Source organism: Nuphar pumila, chromosome 6, assembly GCF_984573655.1.
Source record: "Nuphar pumila chromosome 6, dmNupPumi1.hap1.1, whole genome shotgun sequence".
Classification (NCBI taxonomy): Eukaryota; Viridiplantae; Streptophyta; class Magnoliopsida; order Nymphaeales; family Nymphaeaceae; genus Nuphar; species Nuphar pumila.
Window position 1 is genome coordinate 134,793,067 of NC_143254.1, and position 17,825 is coordinate 134,810,891.

At 35.2% G+C, this 17,825-nt stretch overlaps 1 protein-coding gene across 4 annotated transcripts in view; it reads left to right on the forward strand.

The window, feature by feature from the left end:
* Positions 1-17,825, forward strand: part of LOC149836364 (SNARE-interacting protein KEULE-like) — a 104,634-nt gene that overhangs the window by 23,113 nt on the left and 63,696 nt on the right. For all 4 annotated transcript variants that reach the window (XM_090009160.1, XM_090009164.1, XM_090009162.1 and 1 more), the window contains exon 4: positions 3,511-3,589. In XM_090009160.1, the coding sequence (XP_089865286.1) occupies positions 3,511-3,589 (79 nt within the window). The remainder of the gene's footprint in view (positions 1-3,510; positions 3,590-17,825) is intronic.

Below are 17,825 nucleotides of genomic sequence, written 5' to 3' on the forward strand. Positions count from 1 at the left end.
ATATTTCTATTTTCGCACTTATTCAGGGGGAGAGTTTATATCCAAAGAATTTAAAGACTAAAGTTACATGGCATTACACATAAAAAATCATGTCCACACACTCCACAACAGAATGACTTAGCCGAACGTAAACATCAGCACATTATGAAAACTACTAGGACCTTGCTAATTTCAAATCAAGAAGTTCCAAAAGGATTTTGGGCTGAAGCCGCCCTAACTGCCACCTATCTTATTAATAGAATCCCATCTTCTTCATTAAAGAATATAACTCCAATAGAAAAACTTGTCAATTTATCTCCTGATTATTCTAGATTAAGAGTCCTTGGATGTAAATGTTTTATTTTTACAAACAGAAATGACAAACTCTCTCCTCGTGCAATCCCATGTGCCTTTTTAGGACACGTTGATAATAAAAAAAGCTATAGGTGTTTTGACTTTGAAAATGAAAAATTGTACGTGTCAAGAAAAATATCTTTTTTGGAAAAAGAAAGCTTCTTTGAATTTGAAAAATTCAAGGATGTCACTGAATATTCTTTTCTAATTGATCTAACTTCAAAATCCAATTAATGAGATTTTGAATGTGACTTTGACAATGATCAAAGTCCTATCGATCTTGAAAATGATGTTGATAATGGAGAGCAAGCCCATAGGGAAGTTAGTCTATAATATTCAAGACATAGAGAGCAAAATCTTTCATGAGTATTAGAAAAATATTTCGAAATTCCACTCAGAAGGACGTCTAGAATTTCTAGACCTTTTGAAAAATTTGTCTTACGAATCTTTTTCACCCACGTATAGGGCAGCTATTGTGCTAATACAATCATATGTTGAACCATCATCCTATTCTCAAGCAAAAAATCATATAGAATGGATAAAAACCATGAAAACAGAACTGGATGCAATAGAAAAGGCCAACACGTGGACTATTCAAGATATTCCTTCAGGTAAGAAGCCTATAGGCTGTCGGTGGGTCTACAAAGTCAAGACCAAAAGTGATGGAACCCTGGAAAGGTATAAGGCCCGTCTACTAGCAAAAGGATATGCTCAAGAGTATGACATTGATTATGAAGAAACTTTCGCTCTTGTGTCCCGTATGACTTTAATTGCTTTGGCTTCCATTAGAAAATGACCTATATTTCAAATGGATGTCAAAAATGCTTTTTTGAATGAGAATCTCATTGAAGAGGTATACATGGAAACCTCGCCAGGTGTTAGAATCCCTAAGGGTAAAACTATTCGTTTAGAAAAGACCCTTTATGGTCTTAAACAAGCACTAAAAGCCTGGTATGACCGATTTAGTCATGTTATGTTTGATATTGGTTTTCATTCTTGTTTAACTGACACTGCTTTGTTTATTAAAAAATCTGGTGTAGGCATCATTATCCTTCTCCTTTAAGTGGATGATATGATCATCACCGGAGGCGACAAACAGGGAGTTGAAAATATCAAAACCCTTCTTAAAACTCATTTTGAAATGTTAAGATTATTAAGATATTTTTTAGGAATTGAAGTTGCTTATTCCCCTCGGGGGTATTTAATATCTCAATCTAAATTTGCCTTTGATATTGTTTTTAGGTCTGACATTACAGATAATAAGAAGGTAGACAATGAACACTCCAGAAGTTGTCAATGTTAAATTGAAAATTGATGATGGAGAGCTTCTTGATGATCCCACTCCATAGAGAAATCTTATCAGAGCACACATACACATAGCTAGTCAGTTTTAACATGTTCCCACTTCTATACACATGGGAGTTGTTTTGCGTATTATTAGATACTTGAAGACCGCTCTCTCACGAGGCCTTTTCTTGTCTGTCTCATAATTATTAGATTTAATTGCTTATACTGATGCTGACTGGGGATGTGATCCTAATAATAGGCACTCAAGCATTGGTCTTTGTGTTTTTTTAGGTGAGTCCTTAATATCGTAGAGGTACAAAAAGCAGCAAAAGGTCTCCCTTTCCTCCACCGAAGCTGAATATAGAGCCATGATGACCATTACAATAAAAGTTGTTTGGCTCAGGCGTCTGCTAGTTGACATGGGAGCTGAAGCAACACAAGCTTCAAGTATGTGTTGTGACAACAAGAGTGCGATCTATATTGCAAGCAACCAGACTTTCCATGAGTGTACCAAAAACATTGAAATGGATTGTCACTATGTTCTAGAGGAATACTTACATGGAACCATTGATCTGCCATATGTTATATCGGAGTTTCAATTAGCAGACTTCTTCACCAGACCTCTCGCAGCTCCCACATTTCACTTTCTCTTAGACGAACTTTCGTTCATTGTACTATAAGTTTGAGGGAGAGTGTTAAAAAAATGTAAATTGTAATATATATAATATTATTATTATTATATATATATATATTTTCTATCTTTCTTTATTTGTTTTTTCTTTATTTTTATGCATCTAGTTCACGTTGAACTAGATACATAATCTAGTCAAGTTCTAGTTAGAGCTTGACTAGACTATAGCTGTTGGACTCTAGTCCAACGGCTATAATAAGAGCCGTTGGACTCCCGTTGGACTAGAGTCCAACGACTCTTTTTGGGAGAGCTCAAAGTGAGCTCTCCCCTCTCATTTTCTCTTTTATAAATAGGGGTGAACCCTTTCTTGTAAAGCCATTCAATGCTTCTTAAGCATTTTGATTATTAATAAAGTTTTTTATTTTATTGTTGTGTTCTTCCTTTTATACCCTTTTATGGGTTTTGCTTGAAATGTCTTTTAGACTCTTTTGGTGTATTCAAGTACTTTGGTGGAAAACCACCATTTCATTACAATAGTGAGGAGAGAGAAGGTGGCAAAGAGGAGGGAAAATCCAATGCTTACGCCCATGGGAAAGGGTTAGCTTAAGGCTAAATCCTCCCCCCATATAAATAACCCCTTATTAAGGTGGCAAATAACGAAAGAGGGTGGGGCCACTTGGCCACACACAACACCAGCTGTCCCACCACAAAGACAAGAATGCCCCCAACAGGGAAAATAATCCTAGGTAGGTCCTTTGCCTACATGCATTTAGATTTACAATTTGGTATTTTCCTTAAAAACCAACTTCTATTTAAAAAATCCCTTCTATGTCCTTATGACAAAAATGCACTCAACTAAACACAAGAATACCGGGCATGTCCCATGTCCAAAAGCCGTAAACAATTTCAGAAAAGATGACAATGCCCTTAAATCCAAATGGGGCGGATCCAAACCCGAATTTCGACCGATTTGAGATCCAAAACCATGAGAAACAAATATTTATCGCATATAAGACATTCGTAACCCGAAAAGCTCATAATTAACTCAAAATATATCTATTTTTAACGTCTGAAAAAGTCGGGATGTTACATATTCGCGGTTGTGGTTTTCATTATGAGCTTTTCTTTAGATAATCTTTTTGGTAGGAAAGAAATATGTATGCTGCTTCATTTTAGGTTCTTGATGGTGTTCTATTTTTCTAGACAAATTATGATGGTTTACAATTGAACTTCATTGTCTCCTGGTTTTATTTGTGCAGTGGTAGAAGACCTGTACAAGCGGAGGCAACCGTTGCCATCTATGGATGCTGTTTACTTTATTCAGCCATTGAAAGAAAAGTATGTCTCTAGCTTTTCTCTGATTTGTGTGCCATACCTTTTTTCGACTTTATGTTTAAGAATCACGACTGTGAGGATGCTGGTTGATATGAGATGGCTGGATGGGTAGAGTTGCATTATCATACTCTAGGGGTCTTAGATTCAAATACCACAGGGGCCATCCTCCAGTTTGACTATTCAGGGAGAAATTTTCTTGTACAAATTTTCTGTCCTCTACAATGCCCAAAAACTCGAAATCTTGAATGCAAATTTTTTTAGAACAGAGATAGTGACATGGAAAATGGTGGTCTTTGCAAAATATCTTTTCCCATATTCTTATTCCTTTTCATAATACAAAACTTTGATATCTAATACAGGCACCAACTTTTGGTCTCTCACATGCCAAGTTTCATAACCAGGGTTTTTCTTGAAGCAAACACTCAGTCTCTTTATTCTTATCACGATCTTGGGATATAATAAATTCTTAGAGCATTGGATTAGTTCCATTAAAGTGACTTATTAAGTTATTTCCTTTTATAGAAGGCACAATCTGTTTAATCCAAGGCAAAAATTGGAGTCTAGCTTTTCAAGAATGAAGTAGGATAAGGAGGAATTGAATGTAGAAGAAGCCATTATGGATTTTGAAATATTTTAGTACTATTTCTGAAGTCCCAACTAGATTTGGAGTCCATTTAGATTTATAAGAGATGGTAAACATCCAGGAGTAGGAATCACTAAATTCGAGGTTGGTTCCTTAAGCAAGGGGGTCCTGTCACTGTTAAATTGTGTATATATACATTCATACATATGGTATATACATGTATATATAACATATATATTTATACGTACAGTATGTATATGTATTCTATACATATATACATATGTGTGTGTATATATATATTATATATGTATATATATATAATGTGTGTGTATATATATATTCTTTTGATGTATATATATATTTTTTATTTATTTTTCCTTTCTTTTTGTTTTATTTTATCTAGTTCTTTTTGAACTAGAACAAAGTTCTAGTTCACTTTTGAACTAGAGTTTGACTAGTCAACACAAGCTCCAATGACTCTTTTTGTGACCGTTGGAGCTTGCACCAAAGGCTCTTTTGAGCTCTCCTTCTCTCCCTTCTTTTGTATATAAACAGGGGTGATCCTCTCCCATTGTATTCAAGAATGCTTCTTGCATTTCTGTGAGGTTTCAATAAATTATTATTTTTACATATTATGTTTGCCCTTTGTGGCATTTGTGAGTGTGCCCATTAGTGGCTTTTGTGATTGTGCACCTTGTAACTCTTTAGTGGCATTGTATTTGTGCACACTTTATTTCATTACATGGTATCAGAGCTTAGATGCTCTTGAATCCTTGAAGATTGCTGCCTCGTTTTTTGTGCTTAGGAGAACAAGAAAAGTACCTCTTGCTCTTTGGTGATTCAAGTGGTCGTGTGATCGTGCTTTTGAAGACAAGAGTGGCTCGTGGTTCTTGTTCCTGGTGTGGTGCACGTGTTTTTGTTTCTTTCCTCTATTTTCTTTTCTTTTCTCATATCCTCTATATCTCTCTATCTCTTTTACGCCCTCTAAGAATGGATGACCATGAAAAAGTCACCATCATACCTATGAAACCCAACAATACTAATTTTGTAATGTGGTCTTCAATTGCGAAGCACCACCTTTGGGGAAAGGGGTTGTGTGAACTAGTGGATGGTTCTGATCCAGAACCTAAACTAGTTTTCACCAAGGTAGAAAGCGGAAAAGAAATCTCTCATAGATGATGAGAAAGCCAAGGCTCTAGCCACTTATGAGAGAAAGTGAAAATAACGGAGAATAAGATATGGCAAGATTATGACTTGCTTTGTTAATAGCGTGGATCTTAGTAAATGCTCTAGCCTTGCCAAATTTGAGCATGGTGATAAGGTTTGAGAATACCTTAAAGAATATGTATTCCCTTAAAGATATTGTACATGTATGCAATTTATAAAACAAAGTTTGTACTATGATCCCAAAAGACAAGAGTATTAGAGAATACTATAATGCTTTGTTCGAACTTTGGAAAGAGTTATCTCTTCTTGAGCCTAAGTAACATTCTCTCTAAGACATTGAGTTCCGCCAAAAACAACTTGATGCGGAACATTTCTATCAATTTATAAATGGATTGAGATCGGAATTTGAAAGTACCAAATCGACACTCTTACGTAGAGGCAAAGTTCTCTCTATTATTGACAATATTGAAAAGTTAACTATGTTGGAGAACAGGCTTAAAGGGCATATTTTGAAGAATGAAGATGACTCTGTTATTGCTGCCTCTAGACTAATTACATGTGCGTGTATAAACGATCTCAATGGAAACAAGTGAATGAGTATAAAAATAAGCCTTGTTGGAAGCAAGCAGTGAGTATGACAAGAAAAAGATTATATGTCATACTTGCCATGAACTGAGTCACATTAGACCTTAATGTCCAAAGTATAGAAGAAGGGAAGAAAAGAAGGTGGCTTCGATTGGCTCTTCTCAAGAATCCAATGACAAAGCTCATAATGCATCCTTTTCTATGTCTCAATTAATGAAAATTCTTCAACCACTACTCAAAGGGGCATCTTCGCATGAGGCATCCACTGGAGCTGCAGTGTCATCCTTCACCAACCTTGGTAAAATTTGTTGGCTTCTTGATTCTGGTGTTTCTTTTCATATGACCCCCAATAATAATATTTTATCTGAATATCATAGTAACTCAAGCGTGTTAAATGTTTTTACAGCTGATGGTACATCTCATGAAATAAAAGTAGAAAGTTTTGAAAATATTTTGCAAAATTTCAAAAATTTTACTATTCCAAAAGTTATATATATTATCAAATTAAATTTAAACCTTTTATCAGTTTTTCAAATTTCTGATCATGGATATAATGTCTCCTCTTTTGATCGTTGTTGGGTGCAGAATCGCCAGTTACAGAAGCTGATTGGGGAAGGCCATATAGAAGAAAGCCTCTACTATATGGATTTTTTGGAAATACCCAAGGATACTTTTTGTTATAATGTCCAGAAATTAGATTTAGATTTATAGCATAAAAGACTTGGCCGTCCTCATGTATCTAAAATTCAATATTTTCCAAGTTTGGGAAAATTTTACTTGTAAGGACTCTATTCTTTAGAAAACGAAGAGATTACCATTTCATGAAAGAACCCTTGTTTCTTCTAGAGCGCTTGAGTTAATACATTCATATGTATGGGGTCCAACACCAGTCTTATCCAAAGGTGGTTGTGCATATTATGTGATTTTTGTTGACGATTTCTCTAGTCATACTTGAATTTACTTCTTTAAACATAAATCTGAAGTTTTTACACATTTTCAAATATTTCATAACCTGGTTAAAACTAAGTTTAAAAATGAGATTTCTATCTTTCGTATTAATTCAGGGGAAAATTTTTTATCAAAGGAATTTAAGGATTATTTAAATTTGCATGGCATCACACATCAAAAATCTTGTCCATACATACCACAACAAAATGGTGTGGCTGAACGAAAACACAAACACATTATGAAAACCACCAGAACCTTGCTAGTAGCAAATCAAGTACCTAAAGATTTGTGGGTTGAAGTTGCATTGACTGTTGTGTATCTCATTAATAGAATGCCATATTATTTTTTGCAAAACACAACGCCAATCGAAAAACTTTTTAAATTAGTTCTGATTATTTTAGACAAAGTGTTTGGATGCAAATGTTTTATTTTTACTGATAAAAATGATAAAAAAGGCTATAGGTGCCATCCTCGTGCCTTCTTAGGTTATGCAGATAACCAAAAAGGCTATAGGTGCTTTGATTTTAAAAATAAAAAATTATATGTTTCAAGAAATGTATCTTTCTTAGAAAATGAAAAACTCTTTGATTTTGAAAATACTAAGTAACCGAGTATTTCTTTTTATTTGACTTAGTTTTAGAATATAATGGCTATGATCATGAATGTGACCTTAATAATGGTCAAAATATAATAAAACGTGACCTTGACAATGGCCATGATGATGTGATTGATGAAGAACAAACCCATAAGGATAATAACTATTTGCAATACTCTAGGCGTAGGGATTGAAATCACCCATGAGCACTGGAAAAATATTTTGATCAGTCTAAAAAACAAACCTGAAGGTCATCTAGGATCTCTAAACAACCTGAGAAGTTTGTATCCTATGACTCCTTTTCTCCCAAATACAAGACATTTCATTGCATTAATTCATTCGTATATAAAAACCTTTATGCTCAAGCCAAAGAATATTCTGAGTGGGTTGAAGCCATGAGGATAGAATTGGAAGCTCTAGAGAAGGCTAGAACTTGAATCATTCAAGATATACCACAAGGAAAGAAACCTATAGGTTCTAGGTGGGTATATAAGGTTACAATAAAGAGTGATAGAACACTTGAAAAATATAAAGCCAGATTAGTCGCCAAGGGATATTCTCAAGAATATGACATAGACTACGAAGAAACCTTTGCTCCTGTTGCTAGAATGACGTGATCGTTGCAATTTTTTTTGTTCCTTTTTAGGGAGAAAAGAGAAAAACTCTCACAAGGTCTCACTTGACTTTTTGAAAATAGATTTTGAAATAACTTTCCTCCGTTTTTAGAAATTTGTGGGAAAATGGGGAGACGAAATTCGTTCGTCGGTACAAGGTTTAACCGTTCCATGCGCCTTTACCAGGGGTAATCGAAACAAGGATCGAATTTATGCCTTTGATTTGCCTAAAGTTATCTAAGAAATTATTCTAAGTCCTAAATGTACATTGAATCAGCCTTATGCTGTGATTTTGAGTTTGAGAATGTGTATGCTTTTGAAAATATTTCAGATTTCTGAATTTTCCAAGTGTTTTTGAAATGAATTTGAAAATATCTTGTAAGAGATGATTTGGAAGTTCAGAAATCAATTTTGATTTGAGAAATTGGAACATGAAATGAATTTGGAAATTCGAATTTTGAAGATTTTGAAATTGAATTCAAAGTTAAGTTTTGAAATTTGAGATTTGAATAGAATTTAAACTAGAAAATCGAAATTCCAAGTTTGATTTCTGAATTGAGAATTGAATTCAGAAATCAAACTTAGAATTGCATTTGGAATTTTAGGATTTAGAAATTTAAAAAGGAAATTCAAAATTCGATTTGGAATAAAATTAAGAATTGAAATGAAATTCCAAGTTAAGAATTGGAGCTTTAGAATGAAAAATTTGAAATTGGATTTGAAAATGAAAATAGAATTTAAAACTTGGAATTTTAAAAGGAATAAAGATTTAAATTCAATATGTGAAATTGAAATGAAATTCAAAGTAAAAGTTTGAAAAGGAAAATAAAATCAACATTTGAGGTTTGGAAATGGAAATTAAAACATGGAATTGAAAATGAAATTCAAAGTTTAATTTTAGAAATTCGAAAATGGAAAAGTAGAATTAAAAATAAGAATTGAAAATTGGAAATTGAAAATAGATGTTTGAATTAATAAATGAAAATTATTTCAAAAATCACATGAAAATTCGAAAATAACTTGAATAATAATTTTGAAAAAGAATGATGCAATTATATCTTAAATGATGAATGCATTAAAAGAATTTGTTGGAATTTAAAAGCAAATTTCATTCTTTAATAGAATTAAAACAAGTTTAAATTTTAATATATTCATGACTATGGTCACAAACATATTCTAATTTAATCTTTATTTAAATTTTAATAAAGAATGAAATAAATTTTTGTGCCTTTATAGAATTAAAATAAAATTAAATTTTCATATATTTATGACTATGGCCACGAATATACTTCAATTTAATATTTATTTTTAAATTCTAATAAATGGAGAAAATGCATTTTCCTTGAAATATGATGATTTTTGAAAAGACTTGAGAGTGTAAGTCGATTTTTTTATTTTAATAAAGAATAATAATTTTAAGTATTATTCATATTTCAAATATGGCCGTAAATACGAACTTTACTTCCTTTATTAAATGGTACATGTGACATTCATGTTTTCATAGTGTTTTGTTTAAAAAAATAAAAAATACAACGAATGAAAATGAAGAAATTTAAACTAATATGCTCATTCATTGTAAACTAAGCACAAAATAAATTTCTCATTAATTCGATTATTACAACCCTTGAATGAATCACATTAATTGAAAAGAAAGCAAAGAAAAATCCTGCAAAATGAACAAACATGTTAGAAATAAATGTAGGCATTTATAGATTTTCTTCAATTATTGAGAAATTGAGAAAAATTCATAATTTAGCTTTTTTATGCCCAAAAAAATAAAGAAAAAATCTATAAACATATTAGAAATTGATGAAGTTTGAGTTTAAGGTTCCTAATAACCTAAAAAGTATCCTAGAATCGAAAAATGCAGAAAAAGCTTGTGGAAAACCCGAATTTGGTTTTTTTTATGTAAGTAAAACAAGATATTTTAAAATTGAGATATGTAAATCGGCCCTGTCAAAGTATTTCGAATGAATGGAAGCCTAAACTATCTCAGATTGAGCTGAAAAGTGATTCCATGGATTCCTAACTCTTCAAGGAAGCATCTCCTTTTTACAGATCTCGAAAAACATTTTTCAAACTCGAGATATGACTAAAACATTGATAAATAAATTTTGAAATCAGGAAATGGAGTCTTGACAGATAAGTTTATGTAATTTTGGAGTTTCAGGAGCTAAACTGATTTAATTTCTCCCAAATTTGTGAGAGAAGTTCCTCAGTTCAACCACGAAACATTTTCAATTTACAGATCTAGAAAATGGTCTTCCATTAGAGAGATCCCATCTGATCAAGTTGGTCAAAAATCTGTAAAATCCTGTGAAAGAAAATTCAATAGGTTTCTGATTTTTTATCAGAATGACAGATGAAAACTTAATGAAAATTTCAGAAAATCGACATACATAAACTAAACATTCTAATGAGAAAACTCCTTTTTACATATCTAAAAAATGATCTCCCATTAGGGAGATATGAATATAACAAGTTGGTTTTGTGTCTGAGCAATGCCTGAGATTGCAAACAGGCAAGGTTTCGACTTAAAATGCAAAAATAATAGAAATATTCCATAGAAATGGATGAAAATTTACATAAAGAAACTAGACATGCAGATGGAGAAGATCATTTTTACAGATCTCGAAAATGATCTTCCATTAGGGAGATATGACTCAGACAAAATGGATTAAAAACCAAACCCTAAAAGTGACACAGTATAACAGAGTTGCAGTTTTTGACCAAAAACTGATGTGAAAACACCATAGAAATTGATGAAAATTTACATGAAGAAACTAGATTCAATGTTGGAGATTTCCGTTTTTACAGATTTGAAAGATCATCTCTGGTTAGGGAGAAATCACTCAAAAAAGTTGATCTAATTTCGGAAAAAATCCAGGCGACTCAAAACAATGGGATCCGAATCCTGATTTTTTTGAAGGATCAAACCAACTCAGATTGATCTGATTTTTGGTGTGAATCCCGAAAATACATTGATAGAGATGTAGTAAAAAAATCAGATCAAAATAAGACCTAATTATATGCTAAATGATGAGAGCAAAAACGAACCAGAATTAAAAATATCATCTCAACATAATTGAATGGAATAGGATCTCATAAATGGTTTGATCCAATGATCAAACTTGAGATCTACCATTCTAGATTATAGATGATAATGAAAATGATGTAAAAACATAAATGAAAGCATCTAAAATGAAATTAAGAGCATTGAAATATAAATTTAAATTGATTTGACCCATAGAATATCGAATTTAATCTATTGAAGATCAAATCCTAATCCTAAATGGCTAAAATGAAAATGCATAATGTAAATAGTAATTTGAATGGATCAAAACATAAAAAATGGAAATTTATATGGAATTAAACTAGATCTTCATTGCTATTACACAAAATTGAAAGAAAATGCAAGAAAGAAGAGAAGAAAAGGGGGCGATTTTTGAGAAATTAAAAAAATAGAAAGAAAAGAAAAAAAATCAAAAGAAAGGGAGAGAGCGCCTAACTTGGGCTTCTTCTTTCTTGCTCCAGCCACCAAATGCAAAGGCGGAGAGTTTTTTTCTTTTAAAAACTCGTCAACTCAAAGGGAAAAAGAAGGAGAGAGAGAGGAGAATGGAAGAGAAAGAGAGAATTTTTTTGTTCTCTCAATTTCTCAAACTCCAACTTGTTGAGCAGAGAGACCCCCAAGGGGTCTATTTATAGTTGAGAAATGGGGATGACTTTTGCAAAATGATAGATATGCGACTAAAAAACCTCAACAAGAAGGTGCCAAGCCCATGTGGGCATTTTTCTTTTTTGTAAATGGGCATAAATGCCATTTTAGAAAATTTTGACACATGACACCCTTGCTTGCACATGGGTGCCGATGTGGCAAAGGGGGCTCACATGGGGTTGGCGCCAACCCCATGTGGGTCTTTTTCTATTTTGTCAAATAGGCAAAAGTGCCCCTTTGTGAATAAATTGACACATGACACCCTCTTGCAAGAGGGTGTTCATGTGAGTCATTTTTGGGTTTTAAAGATGGAAAAAATGACCATTTTTTTGAAAATTTGACACATGGAATTGTTAAATGGGTTGAGGGGCTGCTGCTGTGATCGATATCCTGCACGAAGAATAGAAAAAGGGAGAGAGAGACGAGAAGAGAAAGAGAGAGAGAGAGCTGCGCAATGGCTGGGGCTGCTCAGAATATTTTCTACACGCAGCCACCGAGCCCTAAACATTATATATATAAACAAATTACAATGGCTATATTACATAAATGCCATTAATGAAAAACCCTACGCACGTTAACAACGTCGTGCGTATGGATCTGGATCCAGACCCATACACATGTTCTATTTTAACACTCTCCCTCAAGTTGTACGTGGTCTTGGAGCATGTACAACTTGCCTTTTAACAACCAGAAGTGATGTCCTGTTAACCCTTTGGTAAACAAGTCTGCTACTTGGTCTTCTGTTCGAACGTGACATAGTTTTATCTCTTTCATCTCGACTTTCTGCTGTATAAAATGTTGATCAATCTCAATATGTTTTGTTCTGCTATGCTGAATGGGGTTACATGCAATATTTATTGCGCTTTGATTGTCGCATAAAAGAGATGATTGAATAATTGTCTCCCCAAGATCACTTAATAAGTGTCTAATCCATGTAACTTCTGCTGTGCCTGCAACCATCGACCTGTATTCCGCTTCTGTACTCGATCGTGCCACTGCTTTTTGCTTTCTACTGCTCCAAGACACTAAATTCTGTCCAATGTACACACAATATCCAGAGACGGACCGTCTCTCATCTGGATCTCTTGCCCAATCTGCATCTGTGTAAGTGATGAGTTCATGACCTTGATGTAGGTTATTATTCCTGCGATAAACAAGTCGGTCTCCTATAGTTCCCTTTAAATAACGTAGAATGCGCTTCACGGCTTCCATATGACCTTCCGTTGGAGCATGCATAAATTGCGACACTTGATTGACAACATAAACTATATCAGGTCTGGGAAAAGTCAAATATTGCAGGATCCCTACAAGACTTCTATACGTTGTAGGATTGACACAAAGGTGGCCATCTTCAGAGCTCAGCCTTTGATGTAATACACTCAGAGTGGTGACTGGTTTGCAATTGGTCATCCCGGCCCTTTCCAGAAGGTCAAGTGTGTACTTCTGTTGCATGAGTGTCAATGTGTCTCTTTGTCTGTCAACCGTTACACCAAGGAAGTATTTCAACTCCTCCAAATCTTTCATCTTGAAAGCTTTCATCAAAAACCGATTTACTTCTTGCACATGATTATCTGAATTCCCAGTGATCACAATATCATCAAGATATATAAGAAGAAGTATAACGATGTCCGACTTTTGGTAAATAAAAAGCGAGTGATCTAGAGAGCATCTTCTAAAACCATAGCCTTGAATTTGCATGGAGAAACTTTCAAACCAAGAGCGAGACGCCTGTTTCAACCCATATAAAGACTTCCTTAACATGCACACCCAGGTAGTAGGATCTTTCTCGGCATACCCAGGAGGTTGTTTTATATATACTTCCTCCTTTAAAACACCATGCAAGAATGCATTTTTAACATCCATCTGACTAAGCTTCCATCCTCGGTCGACTGCTAAAGATATGATGACACGAATTGTGCCCATTTTGACTACTAGACTAAAAGTTTCATCGTAATCTTCACCATACTGTTGCGTGAATCCTCGAGCAACAAGTCGTGCCTTATATATGTTAATACTTCCTTCGGGCTTATATTTTGTTTTATAAACCCATTTTGAACCAACTACATTCTTTCCTTCTGGTCGAGGTACTATTTCCCAAGTTTGGCCCTCATGAAGGGCTTCCATTTCTTCATTCATAGCCTCAATCCAATGACGAGATTGAAGAGCTTGATTAAAACAAGTGGGTTCATTCTGGTTTATGAGCTGGGACATAAACAACTGAAAATCAAGGGAAAAAGTCTCATAACTTACCCTTCGCTGAATAGGATGTCTGATGCGTGACGGCCTTGGAACCGGATCACTAGAGACAACTTCCATATCCCTCAACCCTGTATTTCTGTCCCTTCTAGTGTAAATCTGACCAGAGAAGCGCTCAACTGGAGGTGGCTCAACTGGAAATGGCTCAAATGAGGATGGCTCTATGAGGAATCGAAAGAGCTTCACTCCACGACTCAACCTGTACAGGAAGAAAAGAAAAAGGGAGAGGCACAATAGCTGGGGGCGGCTGAATAACGAACACCACCGCGCCCTAATATATTTATAGCAAAACGATTTTACAATAGAGACTAATATTACAAGAATGCCCTTAATGAATCGTGAACTTCATAATAACGCAAGATAGATGTGCGTATGGATCTGGATCCAATCCAGATCCATACGTATGCTCTATTTTAACAGCCTCCCTCAAGTTGTATATGGTTTTGGAGCATGTACAACTTGCTCTTCAATAACCAAAATTGGCGTGAAGTTAACCTTTTGGTGAACAAGTCTGCCACTTGATCTTCTGTTTGAACATGACGTAGTTCTATCTCTTTCATCTCGACTTTCTGCCGTATAAAATGTTGATCAATCTCAATGTGCTTTGTTCTGCTATGTTGAACAGGGTTACACGCAATGTTTATTGCGCTTTGATTGTCGCATAAAATAAATGATCGGATAATTGTCTCCCCAAGATCACTCAATAAGTGTCTAATCCATGTAACTTCTGCCGTGCCTGCAGCCATGAACCTGTATTCAGCCTCTGTACTCGATCGTGCCACTGTCTTTTGTTTTCTACTGCTCCAAGACACTAAATTGTGTCCAATATATACACAGTATCTAGAGACAGATCGTCTCTTATCTAGGTCCCCTACCCAGCCTGCGTCAGTATAAGTTATGAGTTCATGTCCTTTATGTAAGTTATCATTCTTGCGATAAACAAGCCCATCTCCTATAGTTCCTTTTAAATAGCGTAGAATGCGCTTCACTGCTTCTGTATGACCTTCCGTTGGAGCATGCACAAACTGGGACACCTGATTGACAACATAAACTATATCAGGTCTGGTAAAGGTCAAATATTGCAACATCCCCACAAGGCTTCTATATGTTGTAGGGTTGACACAAAGATTGCCATCTTCAGAGCTCAGCCTTTGATGTAATACACTCGGAGTGTTGACTGTTTTGCAATTCGTCATCCTGGATCTTTCGAGAAGATCAATAGTGTATTTCTGTTGCATGAGTGTCAATGTGTCTTTTTGTCTGTCAACTTCCACACCAAGGAAGTACCTCAACTCCCCTAAATCTTTCATCTTGAAAGTTTTCATTAAAAATCGCTTCATGTCTTGCACATGATTATCTGAACTCCCAGTGATCACAATGTCATCAACATATATAAGGAGAAGAGTAACGATGTCTGTCTTTTGGTAAATAAAAAGTGAATGATCTAGAGAGCATCTTCTAAAACCATAGCCTTGAATTTGCGTAGAGAAACTTTCAGACCAAGAACGAGATGCTTGTTTCAACCCATACAGAGATTTCATTAGTTTGCACACCCAGGCAGTAGGATCCTTCTCGGCATACCCAGGAGGTTGCTCCATATATACTTCCTCATTTAAAGTTCCATGCAAAAATGCATTTTTAACATCCATCTGGCTAAGCCTCCATCCTTGGTCGACTGCTAGGGATATGATGACATGAATTGTACCCATTTTGACTACCGGACTAAAGGTTTCATCATAATCTTCACCATATTGTTGTGTGAATCCCCGAGCAACAAGTCACACTTTATATCTGTCAATACTTCCTTCAGGCTTATACTTTGTTTTGTAGACCCATTTTTGGGCCAACTACATTCTTTCCTTCTGGCCGAGGTACTATTTCCCAAGTCTGGCACTCATGAAGTTCTTCCATTTCTTCATTCATAGCCTCAATCCAATGACAGGATTGAAGAGTTTGATTAAAACAAGTGGGTTCATCCTGTTTTGTGAGCTGAGACATAAATAATTGAAAATCAAGAGAAAAGTTCTCATAACTCACCCATCGCTGAATAGGATGCCTAATGCGTGACGACCTTTGAACCGAATCATTAGCGATGCTTTCCATATTCCTCGACCCTGTCTTTTTGTCCCTTCTAATGTATACCTGTCCAGCGAAGCGTTCAACTGGGGGTGGCTCAACTGGAGATGGTTCAATATGCATATGTGGGTCATCCAACTCTCTACTCAAGCCGAAGGAAGGACAATTCGCCTGACACATTTCTCCTGTATTAGGAAAAAGGTCTTCGCTCATCCATGGATTATATACTTTTACTTCTCGAGATGAAAATTCTTCGGTGTCATTGATTTGAAATTTTTTTTCATCGAAAACAACATTCCTGGAGGTCCTAATACATTTTGTAGTAGGGTCATAACATCGATAGCCTTTGTATTCATCCGCATACCCAACAAATCTGCACTTAGCGACCTTGTCCTGGAACTTATTTCGCAGAGATGAATCAATATGTACATAACATACACAACCAAAAACACACAGCTCATCATAAGAGGGATGTTGCCCAAATAAAGTATAATAGGGAGATTTCCGATCCAGAAGTGCCATAGGAAGATGATTTATGACATGAACAGATGCGTGAAAAACTTCTGTCCAGAGACTAATGGGCACATTGCTATCATGTAACATGCTCATCGCACTCTCGACAATATGCCTGTGTTTTCTCTCTGTAACCCCATTTTGTTTAGGGGTACGAGGGCAAAAAACTTGTCGACTTATTCCTTTATCCCGAAGAAAGGCAATAAACTCGTTCGATGAATACTCTCCTCCACCATCACATTGAAAATGCACAATATCACAGGAAAACTTTGTTTTGATCATCGAATAAAATTCCCGAAATATTTGGAAAACTTCATGCTTATGTTTCAAGAAATATATCCAAGTATATCGGGAATAAGAATCAATAAAGATAACATAGTAACGACTTCCAAAGAGAGAAGACATAGGTGAGGGTCCCCAAACATCGGAACAAATAATCTCAAATGGCTTTGAAGCCCTTTTATTAATAATATGAAACGGAAGAACATGACTTTTGCATAGTTCACATGAGGAACATTTTTTATTCTCTAAAAATGAACGTAAACTAGTCTCTGGAAGAAGACCATCAGATACAAGATTTTCAACGAAGCCCCGACTACAATGTCCCAAGTGACTGTGCCAAATATCTGGCTTATTACAATGAGATGAATTAAAAACTTCTAATGAAGGGAAAAACAAAGACTCTGAAGGTGAAAACACTGAAGGTAGCTTGGACGACTTCAACTGGAGAACTGAGACTGAAGGCGAAGACACTGAGGGAATCTCCTTGAAGACGTACATGTTTCCTTGTCGTTCCTCCTTAGCGAACGTCTCCTTTGTTCGTAGATCCTTAACATAAACAGAGGAGGGAGTAAATTCGACAGAAGAATTCATATCGTCAACAAGTTTAGCTACAGAAACAATGTTCTTTTTAATATTAGGAGCAAGAAGGACATTGGACAAGTGAAGTGAGGATGTTGACATAGGGATATGTGCACTGCCAGTATGACTAATGGAGTGATAAGTTCCATCTCCCGTAACTATAATACCTTTTTCAAAATAAGGCAATAAGTGAGATAACTTACCCGCATTACCCGTGACATGGGTGGCAACACCTGAATCAACATACCACTCGCCTTGCTCATTTTGTTTGATTGTCATCTGTGACAATGCTGATAACAAAAGTTGTTGCACATCTGTAGATGGCG